The 16,542-nt window shown below is 39.6% G+C and overlaps 1 protein-coding gene across 2 annotated transcripts in view; it reads left to right on the top strand.

Annotated features, from left to right (window-relative positions):
* Positions 1 to 16,440, top strand: part of LOC126868928 (leucine-rich repeat-containing protein 4C-like) — a 271,251-nt gene extending 254,811 nt beyond the window's left edge. For both annotated transcript variants that reach the window (XM_050624922.1, XM_050624923.1), the window contains one exon: positions 14,767 to 16,440. In XM_050624922.1, the coding sequence (XP_050480879.1) occupies positions 14,767 to 16,440 (1,674 nt within the window). The remainder of the gene's footprint in view (positions 1 to 14,766) is intronic.
* The last annotated feature ends 102 nt before the right edge of the window (positions 16,441 to 16,542 follow it).

The raw sequence follows: 16,542 nt of genomic DNA, 5'->3' as shown, positions 1-16,542 counted from the left end.
ACGATACTGTCTCTCCATTTTCTTATGCTGCTTGATAGTTATTCTGCAAGAGATTAATGTAATGCAAACAAGATAAACATTCAAAAAGATATACAAGGATCGATTCGGTTAACGTTATATTGTTTAACGTAAATATTTGTCCGGATCCATAACGGACTAATGCGCTTAAAAAATTAATAGAAAGGAAACGTAATTCATAATACATTTTAATTTCCAGTATCTCTTCAATTTGAATTATTACGCGCTTCGATTTTACGGCTCCAGCTGGATTCGCTTCGGCCAAAGCGATAAAGTGATCTTCATTTACTTAAAAATTCAAAATGTACGAGGATATAGTTCCGACTTTTTATCACTTTGTGCTTTTATCAAATTTTTGAGTTAGCCGCAGTCACATCGCAGAATCGTATATCGACGTTTTATTCTGCACCGTTTATATCATTTTTATAATATTCCTTTTATTTTTTGGAATTATCGAACTTGGAAATCAATATTTTCAATTATAAAGCAAACAAATGTTTAAATGTAATATCGGGATTGTATTTTGTACATTTTCATTTGCAACATCTATAGAATCAAATAACAATCGGCATAATAAAGGACTTCATAATACGAATGGCAAAAGTATAAGAGTCGATATAGTCCTGGAGTTATAGAGGAGGAAAACGTTTAATTATATTTTACGTAATTGGTAAAATTATTAGGTCATGGTTCTAACAGGCACGAAAAGAAAACCGCCGTTTTGAATCTTCGCGTTATTTGTCACGTGAAATTAAATGGCATTGTTACGTCGCGTGAGATTAACCGTCCTTCATTAACCATCAAGGCCCAAGCACCATTATACAGACCCTCAATAAACCTAAGGCCCAGGAACCTTTAATCTTGCAAGCTAATAAGATCCTTTAATCCTTTTCAGTTTATATCTGGTACTTAAAACGGTCCTTAGGTTTACTGTACGTTCTTACAAATTATGAAGAAAGCGGATATTTTTCTAACAGAAAAGCAGGTTTTTTCCATAAACAATGTCGCCCATGAGTCACGTGGGTGGGAGGCTTCTTCCTCTTATCTTTATTCCTAACGTTGGTCATAATTAATCGACATCGCGGATCGTTACCCTCACTTTCCTGACGAAAAGTGTGAGCAACGAATTCACGTTCTTCGTTCAAAGCGCACACCCTTACCGAGCTTTCTTACACATTCTGCTGGTACGCTCGATTGGTGGAATAGTATCTTCCTGCTCTCCCATTAACACCCGTACTCTCTTCACTGCATTGATTGTTCTCGCAATTCATCATACAGTAGGGTTCACCAGGCCGTTTGGGTACGATCGTCGAAGTGACCCATCCGATCGGCCTAAGGGTTCCGGTGCGCAATGTATATGGCTGCCAGAACACTGGGCGCGAATCGTCCAATTCGAACGTGAATCGAATTGGTCAATTAGTGCACAGCGTCTTTTCGGCCATGCATTGCGCAGCGGTACCTCTCAGGCCGATCGAATGGATCAATTCGACGATCGTACCAAAACTGCCTGGTGAACCCGACTGTATTATGAATTACGAGAACAACCAATGCGTGGAAGAGAGTACGGTGGTGATGGGAGAGCAAGAAGATACGATTCTACCAATCGAGAGTACCAGCAGAATGTGGAACAACAATGGGACGGTACGACTTCAATGTAATACAAGATTGAGTAGGTGAAATAACAACTGCGAACGAGTATTACCTGAGACTGCTTTCGTGTTGACGACGGTGATGATATATCTTCTGTCGATTGATTGTCTTCGACTTGTAGATTCTGCTTGACTTCCGACTCCTGCTGTTCCTTGCACTGTCCTTTCACTCGAGTTGATGTAGACTAACTGATGAGATTTAACTGTTACGTGAATGTTACTGTGAAACAAGTCTAGAGCACAAGTAGAAGTTGTGTTGACCCTCCTGATGTCGTAGAGGATGTGAAATTCGTTCTCATGTGATCACGGAGGAAAGCTCGGTAAGGGTGTGTACTTTGAACGAAGAACGTGGATTCGTTGCTCACACTTTTCGTCAGGAAAGTGAGGGTAACGATCCGCAATGCCGATTGGTTATGACCACCGTTAGGAATGAAGAGAGGAGGAAGAAGCCTCTTACCGGCGTGACTCATGGGCGACATTGTTTACAGGAAAAACCTTCTTTTCTGTTAGACAAATATCCGCTTTCTCCGTAATTTGTAAGAATGTGCAATGAACCTAAGGACTGTTTACCAGTTTTAAAACGAAAATACTTGCAGGATTAAAGGTTCCTGCAAGCTAATAAGATTCGGTTTATGGTAGGGCCTTAGGTTTATTGGGGGTCTGTAGAATGGTGCTTGGGCCTTGACGGTCAGACAATGAAGGGCGTCGCACAGACCATCTCACGCGACGTAACAGGCATGAAATGATAAAAACGACGTGCTAAGTAACTTAATATCGTGAAACGATATTTATACCGTGTATAATAACAAATATTTCGAAAACTAAGATACTTCGTTTGATTACCGCGTGAGTCTTTAAAAAATAATTAAATAATTAAATAATAATTACGATTATCACGACGTTAATAACTTTATTGAATAATATTGAAGAAATACGAAGAGCAGCTTCAAAATCATATATAGATATTTCGAAAAGTCAGAGTTATAAACAAATAATAGCACAAAATTTACCATTTCGTTAGGCTACCAACCTTTTATCTTTTCAATTTGCTCAATTGCTTTTCTTTGACATATTTCAATGAAATATGTCAATAATGTCTCTTTGTGTCTCTCGCTCAATTCCTCGTATTCGCTTGCAACAGAGAGCGAAATGTCGATGGGCAGGAAAATATAAATCAACTTCCTCCGGTTTCAATGTGTATATAATAATTAAACATTTCGCTAACCGGTTTCCATAAATTCGACGTTTCAATTGGTTCGATGTGATAAAAACGTAAACAGAGTGGCGAGCAAACAAGAAAACTCCATCCATTAAAAGGAGCCGATTTCCGGAAGAGAGACAAGGAGTATCGTTAACCAATCGACCAAAAGAGTATCGGGAACAATCGGGCCGTGTTACTCAAGTAGGCGTGTTATTATGATCGTTGGATAACGATAATTATTCTCGTTAACGGGGGAATTCCGTCGAGTGATTAACGATAAATACTTAATTCGATTGCCATTCCTGTTTTCCACTTGTTAATTTTTGTCGATTTCCTTAGTCTACCGATCCATAGTCTCGAGTTGAATTCCGAAACGGATATGAGTAAACAACGAATAATGGAACCGAATTGATTTTCATGGTGGGCAAGAGAATATTGACGAGTAACCGACTGAAGAGAAAACTCGAGGCGAAGATGTAGTACTTTTTTTGTTAATTTTTGAAAATTATATAAATCACACGTATGTCTTATTAATGGCGTAAGGGTTAATAATAGAGGTATTAAAATAACTTTTAGCTACTTTCATTAAAAATTTAAATGGTAGTAGGATTTTATTATTATTATTATTATTTTTTTTTTCCTTTTTTGCCTCTTTAAAATTTTTACATTAATTGGTACCGACCTATGCGAGCTAAAGTTTTTAAAGATTTTCTCCAAAAACTACAGGATTGAGAAAAAGCGAGGCGATTAACTAAATGGACAATTTTGATAGAAAGTTGAGAATAATAGCGAAGCCGCACGAATCGTGTTTTATATTTAAATTTGAATAGCTTTGAAATATGGTTTACCGTTACGTGAAAGTTCCAAATATCGTTCTTCTCTTTTATTCGTTGAGATAGTTATAAGGGATGAAACAAAATTTCAATATTAAAATATAAAAGTTTTTGTTTATAATATATATAAAGTTCAATACTAGGACAATTCAGGGATCGATTCTGAAAATCTGAAAATCGACTTCATTGTAACAATACTTAAATAAAATACAGTGGTAAATAACAATTAACGATAATTAATAACAATAAATAATAATAAATAACAAAGCTTTCTACAAGGTCTACCTGAAAATCGAGAATCGATTTTCCACATCCTAAACTACCACTCTCCCTCTGTCAATCTTCAATACTTTAAATAATAGTTTCTTTCTTATGATCGCTCGAAATCCTTCTTCTTCTCTAACCGTCTGTCTGTGTAATAACTGTTTGACAAATCGGTTGTCCGTAACAACAAATAAGGCCACACTTTCTGTTAAACAGAGAAAGTCCCTTTGTTTATCCGCGTTTGAACTCTTAGGGAGTTTACATATATGCTATTAATTTATGACTTTTATTACTTTAATGCTTACTTTTATGATATTTCTTCATAAATATTTTTTAACTAAAGTTTTTTTTTTATTTAATATTTCACATTCACAATTTGTCCAATTTGGACATTTGGTAGAATTTTTTATCTGTTTGATTATCATGTGGGTGGCTACCCCCAGCGGGGTACCATTTTTGTGTTTATTAGGTTATATCCTTTATGAGATCTGCTGGGTGTTCCCTTTTTAGTCTTCTTTTTATGCTTGATGTGTTGATCATTTTCGCTGCCAGCCGGTTCGGGTGCGTTGCTATTCTTTCTCTGTACCTTCTTACGCACCTGCTAATCTCCTCCTTGACCGTTGGTATTCCCAGGTCTTTCCGAATGTCCTCGTTTCTAACGTACCATGGGGCGTTTACTATTGTTCTAAGAATTTTAGCTTGCATTGTCTCCATTTTGCTTATATGGCTCATTGCTGCTGTTCTCCATAGTGGCATTCCGTACGTCCAGATTAGTTTTATGATCGTTTCGTATTGAACTAAAGTACCTTAAGGATTTAAAAGCAGCATACTCTTTTCATTCGGTAGTTAGATATCGTAGCTTCCCTTTCTGATTTAGGATAACGAAGGTAAATATACTGTTTATTTGTGTCGAATGTTATTTAAATAGAAATGATGACTATATAATACTCTCAAATGGAGGAAGTAATAATCATCTGTGTTTTAATCTTAATCCGTCTAATCTATATAAATTAGCTTTTAAATGCTAAGCTGAAAATACAACAGGGTATATTACTTGGGCCACTATTTTATGCTTTACATTATACATATTTACTAGTGCTGTATCTGCAGGGAAAGTATGTCTAAACTATCCTTTTGCTGTGAAAAAATTATGAATAAATTCATTAAAACGTAAAACAACTTTATCATTTATTTTTGTAAGGGATGCGAAAACGCCAGGACTAATAATCTTCGTTGACCGCTTTTAGCTGTCAAAACACGGCAGAATATTTTGATAAAATATATCCGTGCGTTAGATTAATTTAAAGTGCTCGTGCTATTTAGAGTATTAAATGGGCATATGCAAAAGAGAACTGAGAATATAGTGCATCCCCCTGAATAATAGCGAGACAAATTATTCTCGACTATTCATACGCGTTAGAAAAACGAAATGCAAAGATCTGCAATGTATGACTGGGAAGAAGATTTTATAGCATGTGAACACAGGATATTTATGAAATATTCGCTTTTTCGCCTTTCAATAAAATAGCACAAGACGAATCTTCTTCATTACTTTCAAATGAAATGAAATGAATATTAAATTCTTTGTTTCTATGTTTTATCTACTACAGGTAGGCGCTATATGCCAGCAATTGTATGGTGAAATACGCGATCTTATAAAAATTCATTTAGAATCGGTTAACAAAAATATGTGATTGTAAATCCCAGGTTTAACCGGCTAATTCGCCTGTTTCGCTTTAATTGGAACGCGATTTAGCGATCTGTAATGAGATTTTTCGTACACATTTCACCTTTGAAAATGTTCCTTCAAAGAGATAGATGCTATGAAACATAAATTATGAAAATTACTCTCAACTCACGATTTGACCTTTGTGCCGCGGCTCTCCGGCTAAGCTATTCTAGCTGTAAAGCAGTTCTGCTTCCAACACCATTCTACTTCTAAAACTATGTTAAAAGTAGTACTCAACTCCTACTAAACTAGTAACGTCTACGGCAGAATGCAAGCAAAATTCGCCAAATAAATCCCTTTACAACCGCAACGAAGTTCCATGCCGTATTCGTGGATATCCAGTAGGAAATACAAGACGATTTTCGAGCAAGTCAGCCGGAAGTCTGAACAAGTGGTTGCGTGCTTTTCCGCGTTTGTTATTTTTCCGCGATTCCGTTAGCCTCATTACGCGTCTCATTCGTATCAGGGAAAAGGAGACGACGCAACAACGAGAAAACAGTGAAATGCCATCAACCCTGGCTGATTTCCGAAGCAGACGGTGCGTTATCCAATGGAGCGGGAGACAGCCGTGGAACAGCTCGGCTGTATCATTGCCGACAGAACAGTGAATAACAGTCGGTGTGCACGACTCGTGTATAAGGGGTGCACGATTGAACGCCGGACGGCCAGGCTCCTCTCAACTAAGCACGAGCAGCCACTCTTTCATTACATAATGATTCCTGTGCGCAGCATGAAAATTAACCCCTCAACGGACAACATTTTTCCATCTAACCAGCTAAAAACGTAGAATCTTGTGCTTGCAAGTAGGTGTCTATGATGCGTGTACGTATTACAAAATGTGTACAAATTTTTGCAACGATCGCATATTTTTCACTCGTACGCATTGTTATGATAATGGAAGATATCGTGAAATTACTTGTTTGATAATAGAAATAACGATTAATACTCGCTAATCATTCTCGTTCCATTAAGCAGGAAATATACAAATTTTCTGTCAAATTAATGTACAGTGATTAATATAATAGTATTGGGTAAGCATTCGCAACTACTACTGAAAATGCATTACTGCTATTATAGCAGTCATACAGCAGTTGTGATCATTTAACTGTACGTTGGTACATTACGACCTATTTAAGAATTAATACCCTTCTCGACCTCGATAGGTTAACACTTCGTTAGCAATTGCATCGCGCGCCATTGTTAATTATAGTATCTATTAAAATGCAATATACAGTGTGTATCAGGATTATTTCATCGTCGTGTCAATTAGATTTACGTACATGTCTCTGCAAGAAGGTAGCATCCGTTCTAAAGAATTTCCTTTTTTTTCTTCTAAACCGAAGCGATATCGTCGATGTATGAAATTAACGTATAAAATGACTACGTTATCTTCTTATTACCACAATTCCTTACCTATGTATTCATTACCTATGGTTCTCTTTGATTAAATTGTACAGGATAAACTTCCTAACGCTTAACGTCAGAATCCAAATTACTCTTCCTTATCTTGAATTGGAGAAAGAAGAGAAAATGTTGAACGTGGAAAATACCTTTAACGAAGAGGCAAATGTCGCGTCATAAAAATAATTTTTCGTTAAATCTCTAATAGTATCCTTCGATCTATTTGGACGTAAGCGTAATTTCGCTTTTATATATCTTGAAAACGAAAGGTATTGCTGGAAATTTGAAATACTTTTGGAAACTCGAAGGATGTAGAATCTTTTGACTTTATACGACAATTTACATATTGTAAGCCCGCGAGAATGTGGAACTTCGGACAAGGATTGTGGAACCGCTGACCAGTCGCCCAAGTCAGGGGTATAAGCAACGTTGCTGCATTGTATAGATTCTATGACCGTGTACCAGGCTTATGCAGGGCGTATACAAGATTCAGGAACTGCTGCCGAAAGCCTTTATCGATATTTTCGCACTGCTGTCTCACCTAGAAATTCTTCAAGAATATCTCGGTGAAAAGTGTCAAAAGTCTGAAACTGATTTTAGATTAATTTTTAAAGTAGAACCCGCTTTAATCCCTTACGATCAAACTTGTCGAACTCGCTCGCCTTCGAAATCTAAAACGATTCGAATCTTATAACTCAAAGTTGCGCAACTCTCCAACTTGCAATATTGTGAACATTTCGGAATTCGGCAAACTTAGTTTCATTGTATAAAGCTTAAAAATCATAAAAACTCGCGTGGAAAACTTTATGTCGTCATTTACATGGTGACTCGTCTAGCAACGATTGTGAATTCGAAACTTGCCGGGAAACGAAATTGAAAACTTCGAACCCAATTCTAGAGAGAAATATGTCGCACGGCGTTGTTATGGGAGGAATGAAATTCCAGTTGTTTCTACGACGAACCTCGTATGAATCCAAGAAGCGCGGACTAGCGATATATCGTTTTTGACTGGATGTTTGAAATGAAACGAAACGATGCAGTCAGTGGTGCACGCGTCGTCCCTGTTACACGATACGAATCCTACTTTTCGTAGTTTTAGGTATATTTAATCAGTTTATCAGTCAAACCATATAAAATGTGTAAAATGTACGGACGTATGAGGATTAGCGACTGTGACCGCGATATCTACCGTCTGTACTTTCAGAAAAGTAATACGGAAAATTTGTATCATCCGCGGGTTGCTCATTTTTGGCCACGATACAGAAGAACTTCAGCTTTTATTTTTCCAAAATGTTACGTTGATTATGGCAAATAACTGAGCCGTCGACGTAGTTGACATACAGGTTTTGTACATTTTTGGTGAAAAGAAGAAGACTGCGAATTGCTAAAAACCAACCGAGCAACACGAACACCAGCTCGATGAAACGTAATCAGGATATATTGTGAAACCTGGTTTTATTTAATTCTACGATACAAGCCGGGTCACTCTAATTTCCACACGAATGAAACACGAGCTTAGACAGGAGCTGCCACCGCGATACGTAGTTTCTGCGAGAGAAATGATATAATTGAAGTGGCGAAGATGAACTAATAGAAATAGCAGAATTTGCGATTGAAGGTAAAACGTTACTTAAATTATATTAACTTTCTTTGGAAAATATGGACAACAGGTCTACTATCAGATCTATTATCTATATGGTTTTATTACATAAGAAACTTACTGCTTACAATCAATCGAACATCGACAATTATACAACTTGAATTTCTTGTATCTATTCATTTATTTTTATTAAAAATTCACTCAATAATCGATAAATGGAAGAAGCTGTAGATCGATACGCTTACTCTAATCTGTTTGTTTACGTAATTGGGATAAGTCACCTGTTGTGCGAATAAATCATCCGTTCTTTGTCGTATTTGCCTAACGCTAACAGAGGCTGAAAATCCATCAAAATTCAAACCGAATCGCAATTGATAGAATTATTCTAATATTCTTTTGCGGTATTTCGTCTGAGTTTTCTAAATGTAGATAAAAACTAGTCTACACCTGCGAAGGTTACATATGCTCTCACTTAAAAGCCAATGAAACACTGGAGCGTGCTGACACGCGTTGATATTCAAAAGTTTTTCAACAACGCTCGATTCTCGTGGTGAAAACCTACAAATAACAACAAATTGTTCGATAAACCGATTTGCGATCCGTTCCTGAAAACTTTTATCCATGCCTGGAAAATCGTCGATTCGATAACATTTCGCTTGTCACAGCAAATACGTCGGATGTTACAGAATGTTTTAAACGGTCGCTTGGAAAATTCGAAAGAGTCGAAACAAAAATGAAATGCGGACAAAGCTGACGGAATTCGTTTGTAAGCAGTATCTTCAAAAAATCGTCGATGCTTGTTACTTGGACGTGTATCCATTGTCCAGTCAGAAAATCAATGTTCAACTCTGCTTTACCATCCTCCGCATCTCGCTTTTTTCTCCTGTTTTTGAAAAACAATACGACGGACGAATATTTCGGCTTCGCGAAACTACGATTTCGTGTTTGCCAAAGTATAGGGGTGAAGATATTACGCGAAAGTAAATGTTTTCTCTATGCGAATACATAATTTTAGCCGAATAATAACGGCACTTTGAACAACTTCTACGAAGCTCGATACGATTTAGTTAATTGCGATGGGTGATACCAATTCGGACGTCAAGAAGAATGGCTACGCTATAAATCACATGTGATTTAAAGGCAAAGAGTTAAAGCAAACCCTCGTACTCGCGCGAGTTGCTACGGTGAGGGTAATATAAACGCTCCCTTCTCTTCCATAACGTTATAAAGTTGCTTTGAAAACATTTGTTACGGAGAAACAGGAAAGGCGGAAGACGGAATTTCATCAAATTGAAAGTTTTCACCTTCGATATCTCAAAAGGTACACGTGTATAAAGTATCACCTTCCGTGTTCTACCTGTGCCATAGCCGCCCTCGCTTTATCGCGATAAAAAGGAACTCAAATACACGTTTTCCGCGCTTTCAGCTTTACACGGTGCTACCGCTGGCCTACTTTTCAACTGTTTCGCGAACGCGTTAAATGGTCACAGTTTACGGATGAGTTCGTTCGGTTTTCGCAATTTTCCGTTCATCTTCTCCACGATCCAACCGTCGAACAGAAAAAGAGAAACACAGAGGGATGAAAACGTTGTGCTAAATGACTGACGTTTCGAAAAGCTCCCACGGATTTCACAACTCCGACTCTTGTTTTCGGTAACTTGGAGAACGTTGTACGTTCGCGAGCATCTAAACGGAAAAAGACAGTTGGTGTGTATGTGCGAGATAAAGAGACAGACGAAGAGGGAGAGGGCTGCAGAAGCTCCTGTCCATAGAGCATGTTCATTCGCAGCGGCAGCTGTGCAAATCTGCCGCGTGTATCGCGGTCGCGCTAATGGACAAAAGGGTAATTTGTAATCGCTAATTACATCCAGTTAAATCTGACGTGTTCACCCCGAAAGCGGTGGTACGCGTGACGTTATCCCTCTCCCGAACACCGATTCGCAGCCACCCTCCGTTCCAGCCCTTTCACCCTGCCGCCGTCCGAGGTCGGTATGATTAGTACGAACGATAAGTCGAGACGTCTGACGTATTCTCAGCGCTGTTATCTGGCTGCAATTAGTTGCGCAGTAATTAAGACAAAAACCTCTCGTCTAAGTGTCACGTTATACGTGATATCGACGCGCGATGTTCTTCGTCCGAAGAGCCGTTGCCCGATGGACCCTGGGGCGCGTCTTGGAAAAGCGTGCTCGTTACGAGACCCAAGATTTTATCGCGATAGAATGGTACAAACGCGTGGCCACGTTATTCTCCAACAGACTGCGCGAATTAAAGCGGCTGACGAGATCCACGAGGAGTCCAGCGTCTGCGTTCGGTTCGCTGTTGATCGACCATTTGCTCGATTAGTTAGCATCGGGTCCTTTGGTGTGTTGGTGATCGACGTACGGAAACGATCGGAGTATAGCGTAATTAGTAGCTATTAGTTGGAGGAATTTTGAGAAGTAAACATATGTTAGACGCGATCGATCGAAATCAACATTGGTTTCTAGTCTTTAATGTTTCTACCAGAGTAATTTTTCTTTTTTGAAAACTGTCATTGGAATATGACGGTTTCGTTATTTTGTAACGTATACATACGTAATATATATAGTGATAAAAGTTAAGAAGGACGAAGCCATTTGAACTTACTTCGTCGTTAATGCGTATAAAGTCATATTTATTAAATACACGATACGGGCAAATTACATGTACAAATACATATACAAATTTCATATACACCAATCTAATACGATACTGTAATTAGATCATAGATATTTAGTTAATACAGATTAATAGTGTTATATCGGTATGAACATTATTATGAAGAATGGGCAAAATACAGCAGGTGTGCTTAAAACGTGATACAACATGCGATATTCCTACCACGTAAAAAAATTAATAAATTTCAGGAAGGAGAAGTAATCTATGATAAAAAAAAATGAGATATCTTTAAGAGTGTATAGATCATATCGCTACTCGTAAAATTCATCTTATCGAGAGAATTCGTGTGATTGGCTTTTTACGATTGCCTACGTTAGTAAAAACTTCTCGAGTCTCCTGCAAATTTTATCGTTCTGTTCATTAACTTCGGAACGAAAGCGTTCGATAAATCTTGGAAAACGATAAATTACTTGTAACGTGCGATTAAATTTCCATGTGAGAAAACAGTGACAGTCGGATAAAATCTCGATGACACTCCGGCACCGCATTTATGGTAATTTCACGCAACAGAATTAACGATCGCTGCCGTTGTTTGCCAGCAGTGACAAGAGCAATGCAAGTTCATACAACCTCGTGCACGCTTATTATTTTTACTCTGATTAATTGCTCATCTGATATCCATAATAATTTACCGGACTCATTCAACCATATGATTTTACATTAATACAACCAACAACGAGGATCAAACACGTGCCACGATAAGCCACAATAACAAAACATCTGTTAAGCTAATACATCTATGCTGCGATATATCTACGCATATAGTAAAACAATGTTATATAACAGGTTGTTTTGTAGCATATAACCTGCCATACGCTATCCATAGGCGTTAACGAACATTACGTATTTTCTTCTCTTTTTGTAGCAAGTTTTATTAACTTTGCCAAGACGCAACTTTCGATAGTCTGATAGACTGATAGAAATATCAGTAGAAATAAGTAATATTTCGACGTGCACGTTGTCACGATCATCGATAAACATAATTCTTGAATCGAAATTCAAATCATCACTGTACGTGACTTTGGATTAATACAAGATAATTTAACCAAACATACCGCGATAATATTGCCGGTTGCTTCCGTGACTGAAACAATACGCCATTAGCATCTCAACGCAATCGTAATTATATGCTCGTGAACTCACGCAACACCGAGTAACCGCACCGTTATCTCTGGCTAACCCTATTATAATTCGTATTAGGTCAGACTGCAAAGCCGCTTTTAGCGGAGGCTCTCATCCTGTTTTAGCAGGTGTCACATTTTTATTGGCTCGTTTCTCGCCGCGATAAAAGCCCGTCTCCCCTATCGCTATTAAACGTCGCTATTATTATTGTCGTTGTGATTGATTAACACGTCGTTCACGCGATTAACGCGACAGCGATGTCGTTAACTCTACGTATAACTTGAGCAATGCGGCGTTCCTAATAATCACCACGGCGAACAACCTGTCGGCCGAAGTTTCCACGAATACGAAACGCTTTCGTTTCTTCCATACACACTGCATAATTTCTTTTGCCCCTTGTTCGTTGTCGAGTTTATAATTGTATCGACCTGCCGCAGCGTCGAAGTGCTGTTTTCCTTCCCATTCGAATACAGCTGACCTCAAAGGGAGAAAACTGTCTACCGGTCTTAAAGTAATCAAAACTTGTGTCCATTTTGCGAGTTCGATCATTTTGCGAGCAATACGTTTAGCGCTTTATTTATATGAATATAAATCCAGAGCGTTATTTTCCATTTACTTTTTTTTTTTTTTTTTTTTTTAATGAAAGAGGGAAGCTCTGTTTCTAAATTAACGAGTTGCTCTCGACTCGTAGCTGCTACTGCGCTGCTTTTTTTAAAACTCGTAGCACAGAAAACAGTACTGAAATTAATTATTTCGAAATGTTCCCATCTCTTTTATGTCCTTTATTTAACACCTAAAAATGTTTACGAATATGATACATTTTACCGATATTATATTACTTTATGTTATAATTGTAGTTACAAGTATGGTATTAATTTTAATCATGTTGAATCATGGAATACGGTCGACTGATTGCTGAACAGTAAATAATACACGAATAGAAGCAATTCGGTCCGTGTTAAATTGAAAATATTGAAAGGAAGTTATACGTATTGCGATAAACGTGTGTTTGTAACGTTACGGATATCACGTGTTTGGAAATAATACAAGTCACAAGCAGCGATAAATTTTTCGTTAGAATTACGTTACGTTATTTACGCATTTGCATGATTTATTTACGCATGGAGCCCACGATAGATAGGGATAGGGTAGATGTGGATAGTAGACCCACGATCCCGGTAAATCAATCGAATTTATGATATTTTATTTTTATAAAAATCATGATCAAATTTAACCGACACCAACCAACAATCGAATAACGCTAGCAAGGCTCGTTAAATAAAAACCAAAAAGCGATGACATTTGCATATTACATTTGATTAGAAACGATAACAAAGAGGTCGAATATGGTCACTTAGGTTAAGACTCTCGGCGATATTTTCATGAAATTACAACGTCGCCTAATCATACTCGGCATCTGCGAGCGTGCCGTCGATTTATTCAGCACACACGCCGCTAAAGATTTGCACACGAAACACGTGCGTGCTGCCAGCAAGTATGCAGAAATGCTCGAATAAATAATATCAGAGCACGTTCGAGGACCTCGATTTATTAAATGGCGGCTGAATCTCGTGATACGGCTGAAATGGGAAATGAGTAATGGAGTCGAGTGCCGCGGTGACCTCGCAAGTAAGTTCGGTATTGCGAGCGTATAATCCTTTCCTAATGACGCACCCGTTTTTAGCCTTAAATGCGGCTGACACGTCGCAATCGTACAGCACCGTTAAAAGCAAGCCCTCTCGTGTTTTCCGCGCATTTCATGTACAGATTAACATACGTACGCAGAACAGCGAGCCTAATTTCACGGGACGTTCATCGCGGTTGAACCCAGCCCACCTAGCTTTTCGGACGAATCTTCTCTAGGATTCGTTTCTACTACGCGTTATCCTCTCTGAGAAACTTCCAATCTTTCGAAATAGATTTCAAGTTCCGATAGGATTGGATGGATCAAAAAATATCCGTGATCTTCGTAATTATGTACAGGCTAGCCTGTATAGTCGAAAAACGAATAACTCCGTACGAAGGAATAAGTGGAAGGCATAACGTACAGAAGTTGATCTACTAAACTTAAGCCGAAGCAAAGATAACTTTGCTCGTTTACGTCGATCACGGTAGTCGACGATCGCGGGTCTACGATAGTTTGACCAAGTCTTGGTAGAAAACTCGACGATAAATTAAATTAAATCACGTTCGACGATAAGCCGTAGTCAGTGAACCTACTTAATAAAAAGTTTCTTGTTTATCGTTCGCAGACGCCACGCTGCCGTGTGACCGTATCGGCTACGCTGTTGCACCTGCTCGTCCTGGCTGTCACGTTCGCGCTCGGAACGGCTGCGATCTGTCCAAACGGCTGCATCTGCGACGACGACAACCTCGTGGTATCCTGTATAGGCGCGAATTTGGACGTCATACCGATCGCCCTGAACCCGAGTATCCAGCGGATAGTGTTGAAGGAAAATCGGATAAAGATAGTGGACGCGGCGGCGTTTCAATTCTACGGGGACCTGAAAAACGTCGATCTATCGAGCAATCACCTGTTTACCATTCCCAACGGGAGTTTCGACGCGCAAAAGCAACTGGTGGAGCTTCATCTCAGACACAACAAGATCTCAGCGTTGACCGAGAAGACGTTTCAAGGTTTGAAATCTCTGACGGTACTGAATCTACGGGACAACTACTTGGAAAGTCTGAAGAACGGTCTGTTTGCCTCGTTATCAAAGTTGGAGGAACTAGACTTGGGAAAGAATCGCATATCGAAGGTAGAGCCAGGAGCTTTTCAAAAATTGGGTACACTGAGAGTGTTGCATCTGGACGATAATCAGTTGAGAACCATCCCGTCGCCAGCTCTCGCGCCGTTGAACGCCTTGGCTGAGTTGCATATAGGTTGGAACGCCTTCTCGTCGCTTCCGGATGACGCGTTCAAGGGATTGGAACAGTTGACCGTGCTGGATATTACCGGTGCTGGTTTAGATAACATCAGCGACGGTGCTTTTCGAGGCTTAAACGCTTTGCGTACGTTGGAACTGGATGGAAACAAGTTACGAGAAGTACCGACGAAACAGTTGGCGGTTCTGCCTCGCCTCGAAGAACTCACCTTGGGTCAAAACTTCTTCACGACTCTGAGATCCGGTGCCTTTCAAGGCCTATCCAAGTTGAAGAAGCTGGATATATCCGCGGCGAAATTGTTAATCACCGTCGAACGGGGTGCATTCTCGGACAACGCCAATTTAGAGACCCTGGTGTTGAACAGCAACAAACGGTTGACTACAATGGAGGACGGTTCTCTGGCCGGTTTACCCAACTTGAGGCATTTAATGCTACGTGACAACGCGTTCGCCGGCTTCTCAGAGTCTTTGGTAGCCTGGAACGAACTGCGTCGACTGGATTTAAGCGAGAATCCCTTGGTCTGCGATTGTAGCTTGCTCTGGCTAGCCGAGGTTCTCGTCCCGAGAAACTCTAGTCCGGTATTATGCGCGGAACCTCCTGAATCAAAAGGGAAACCCATCAAGGGTATGACACCTGACGAACTAGGCTGCGCCTTCTCCGATCCCCGGAAACAAGCATTGTTAGCGACTTTAAGCGTCGCTGGCCTTGCCTTGCTCACCGGCTTGGCTCTGATCCTCTACTACAGATGTCGTAGACACGTCAGGGACGCCTTGAAGGACTACAAATGGAAGAATCGCGGCATTTCCCGCAAGGAACACGAGTATCAAAAAACTTTCTCCGAGGACGAGTACATGGTCAGATCCGCGTCCACTCACCATCACCACCATCATCATCAACCTCAGTCGCAACAGATCCCTTCTCATCATCACCATCACCATCTTCAACAGCAGCAGCTGCAACAACAGCAACAACAACAACAACAGCAACAGCATTCGCAGATAGCGGCGGGTATTAAACCTATACCTGTAACGGAACTGTAGCTAGAACTTCGGGCGGCGAGCCCTGGAACCGGCGGTGTGTGGTTCTTGCCCCATGGCAGCACTACTCTCGCTGAAGGCTTCACCTACATCGACGGGGAGACG

The sequence above is a fragment of the Bombus huntii genome, chromosome 8, assembly GCF_024542735.1.
Source record: "Bombus huntii isolate Logan2020A chromosome 8, iyBomHunt1.1, whole genome shotgun sequence".
NCBI classification, from domain to species: Eukaryota; Metazoa; Arthropoda; class Insecta; order Hymenoptera; family Apidae; genus Bombus; species Bombus huntii.
The sequence above is the reverse complement of the archived record's forward strand: the minus strand, read 5'-3'. Positions and strand labels throughout refer to the sequence as shown.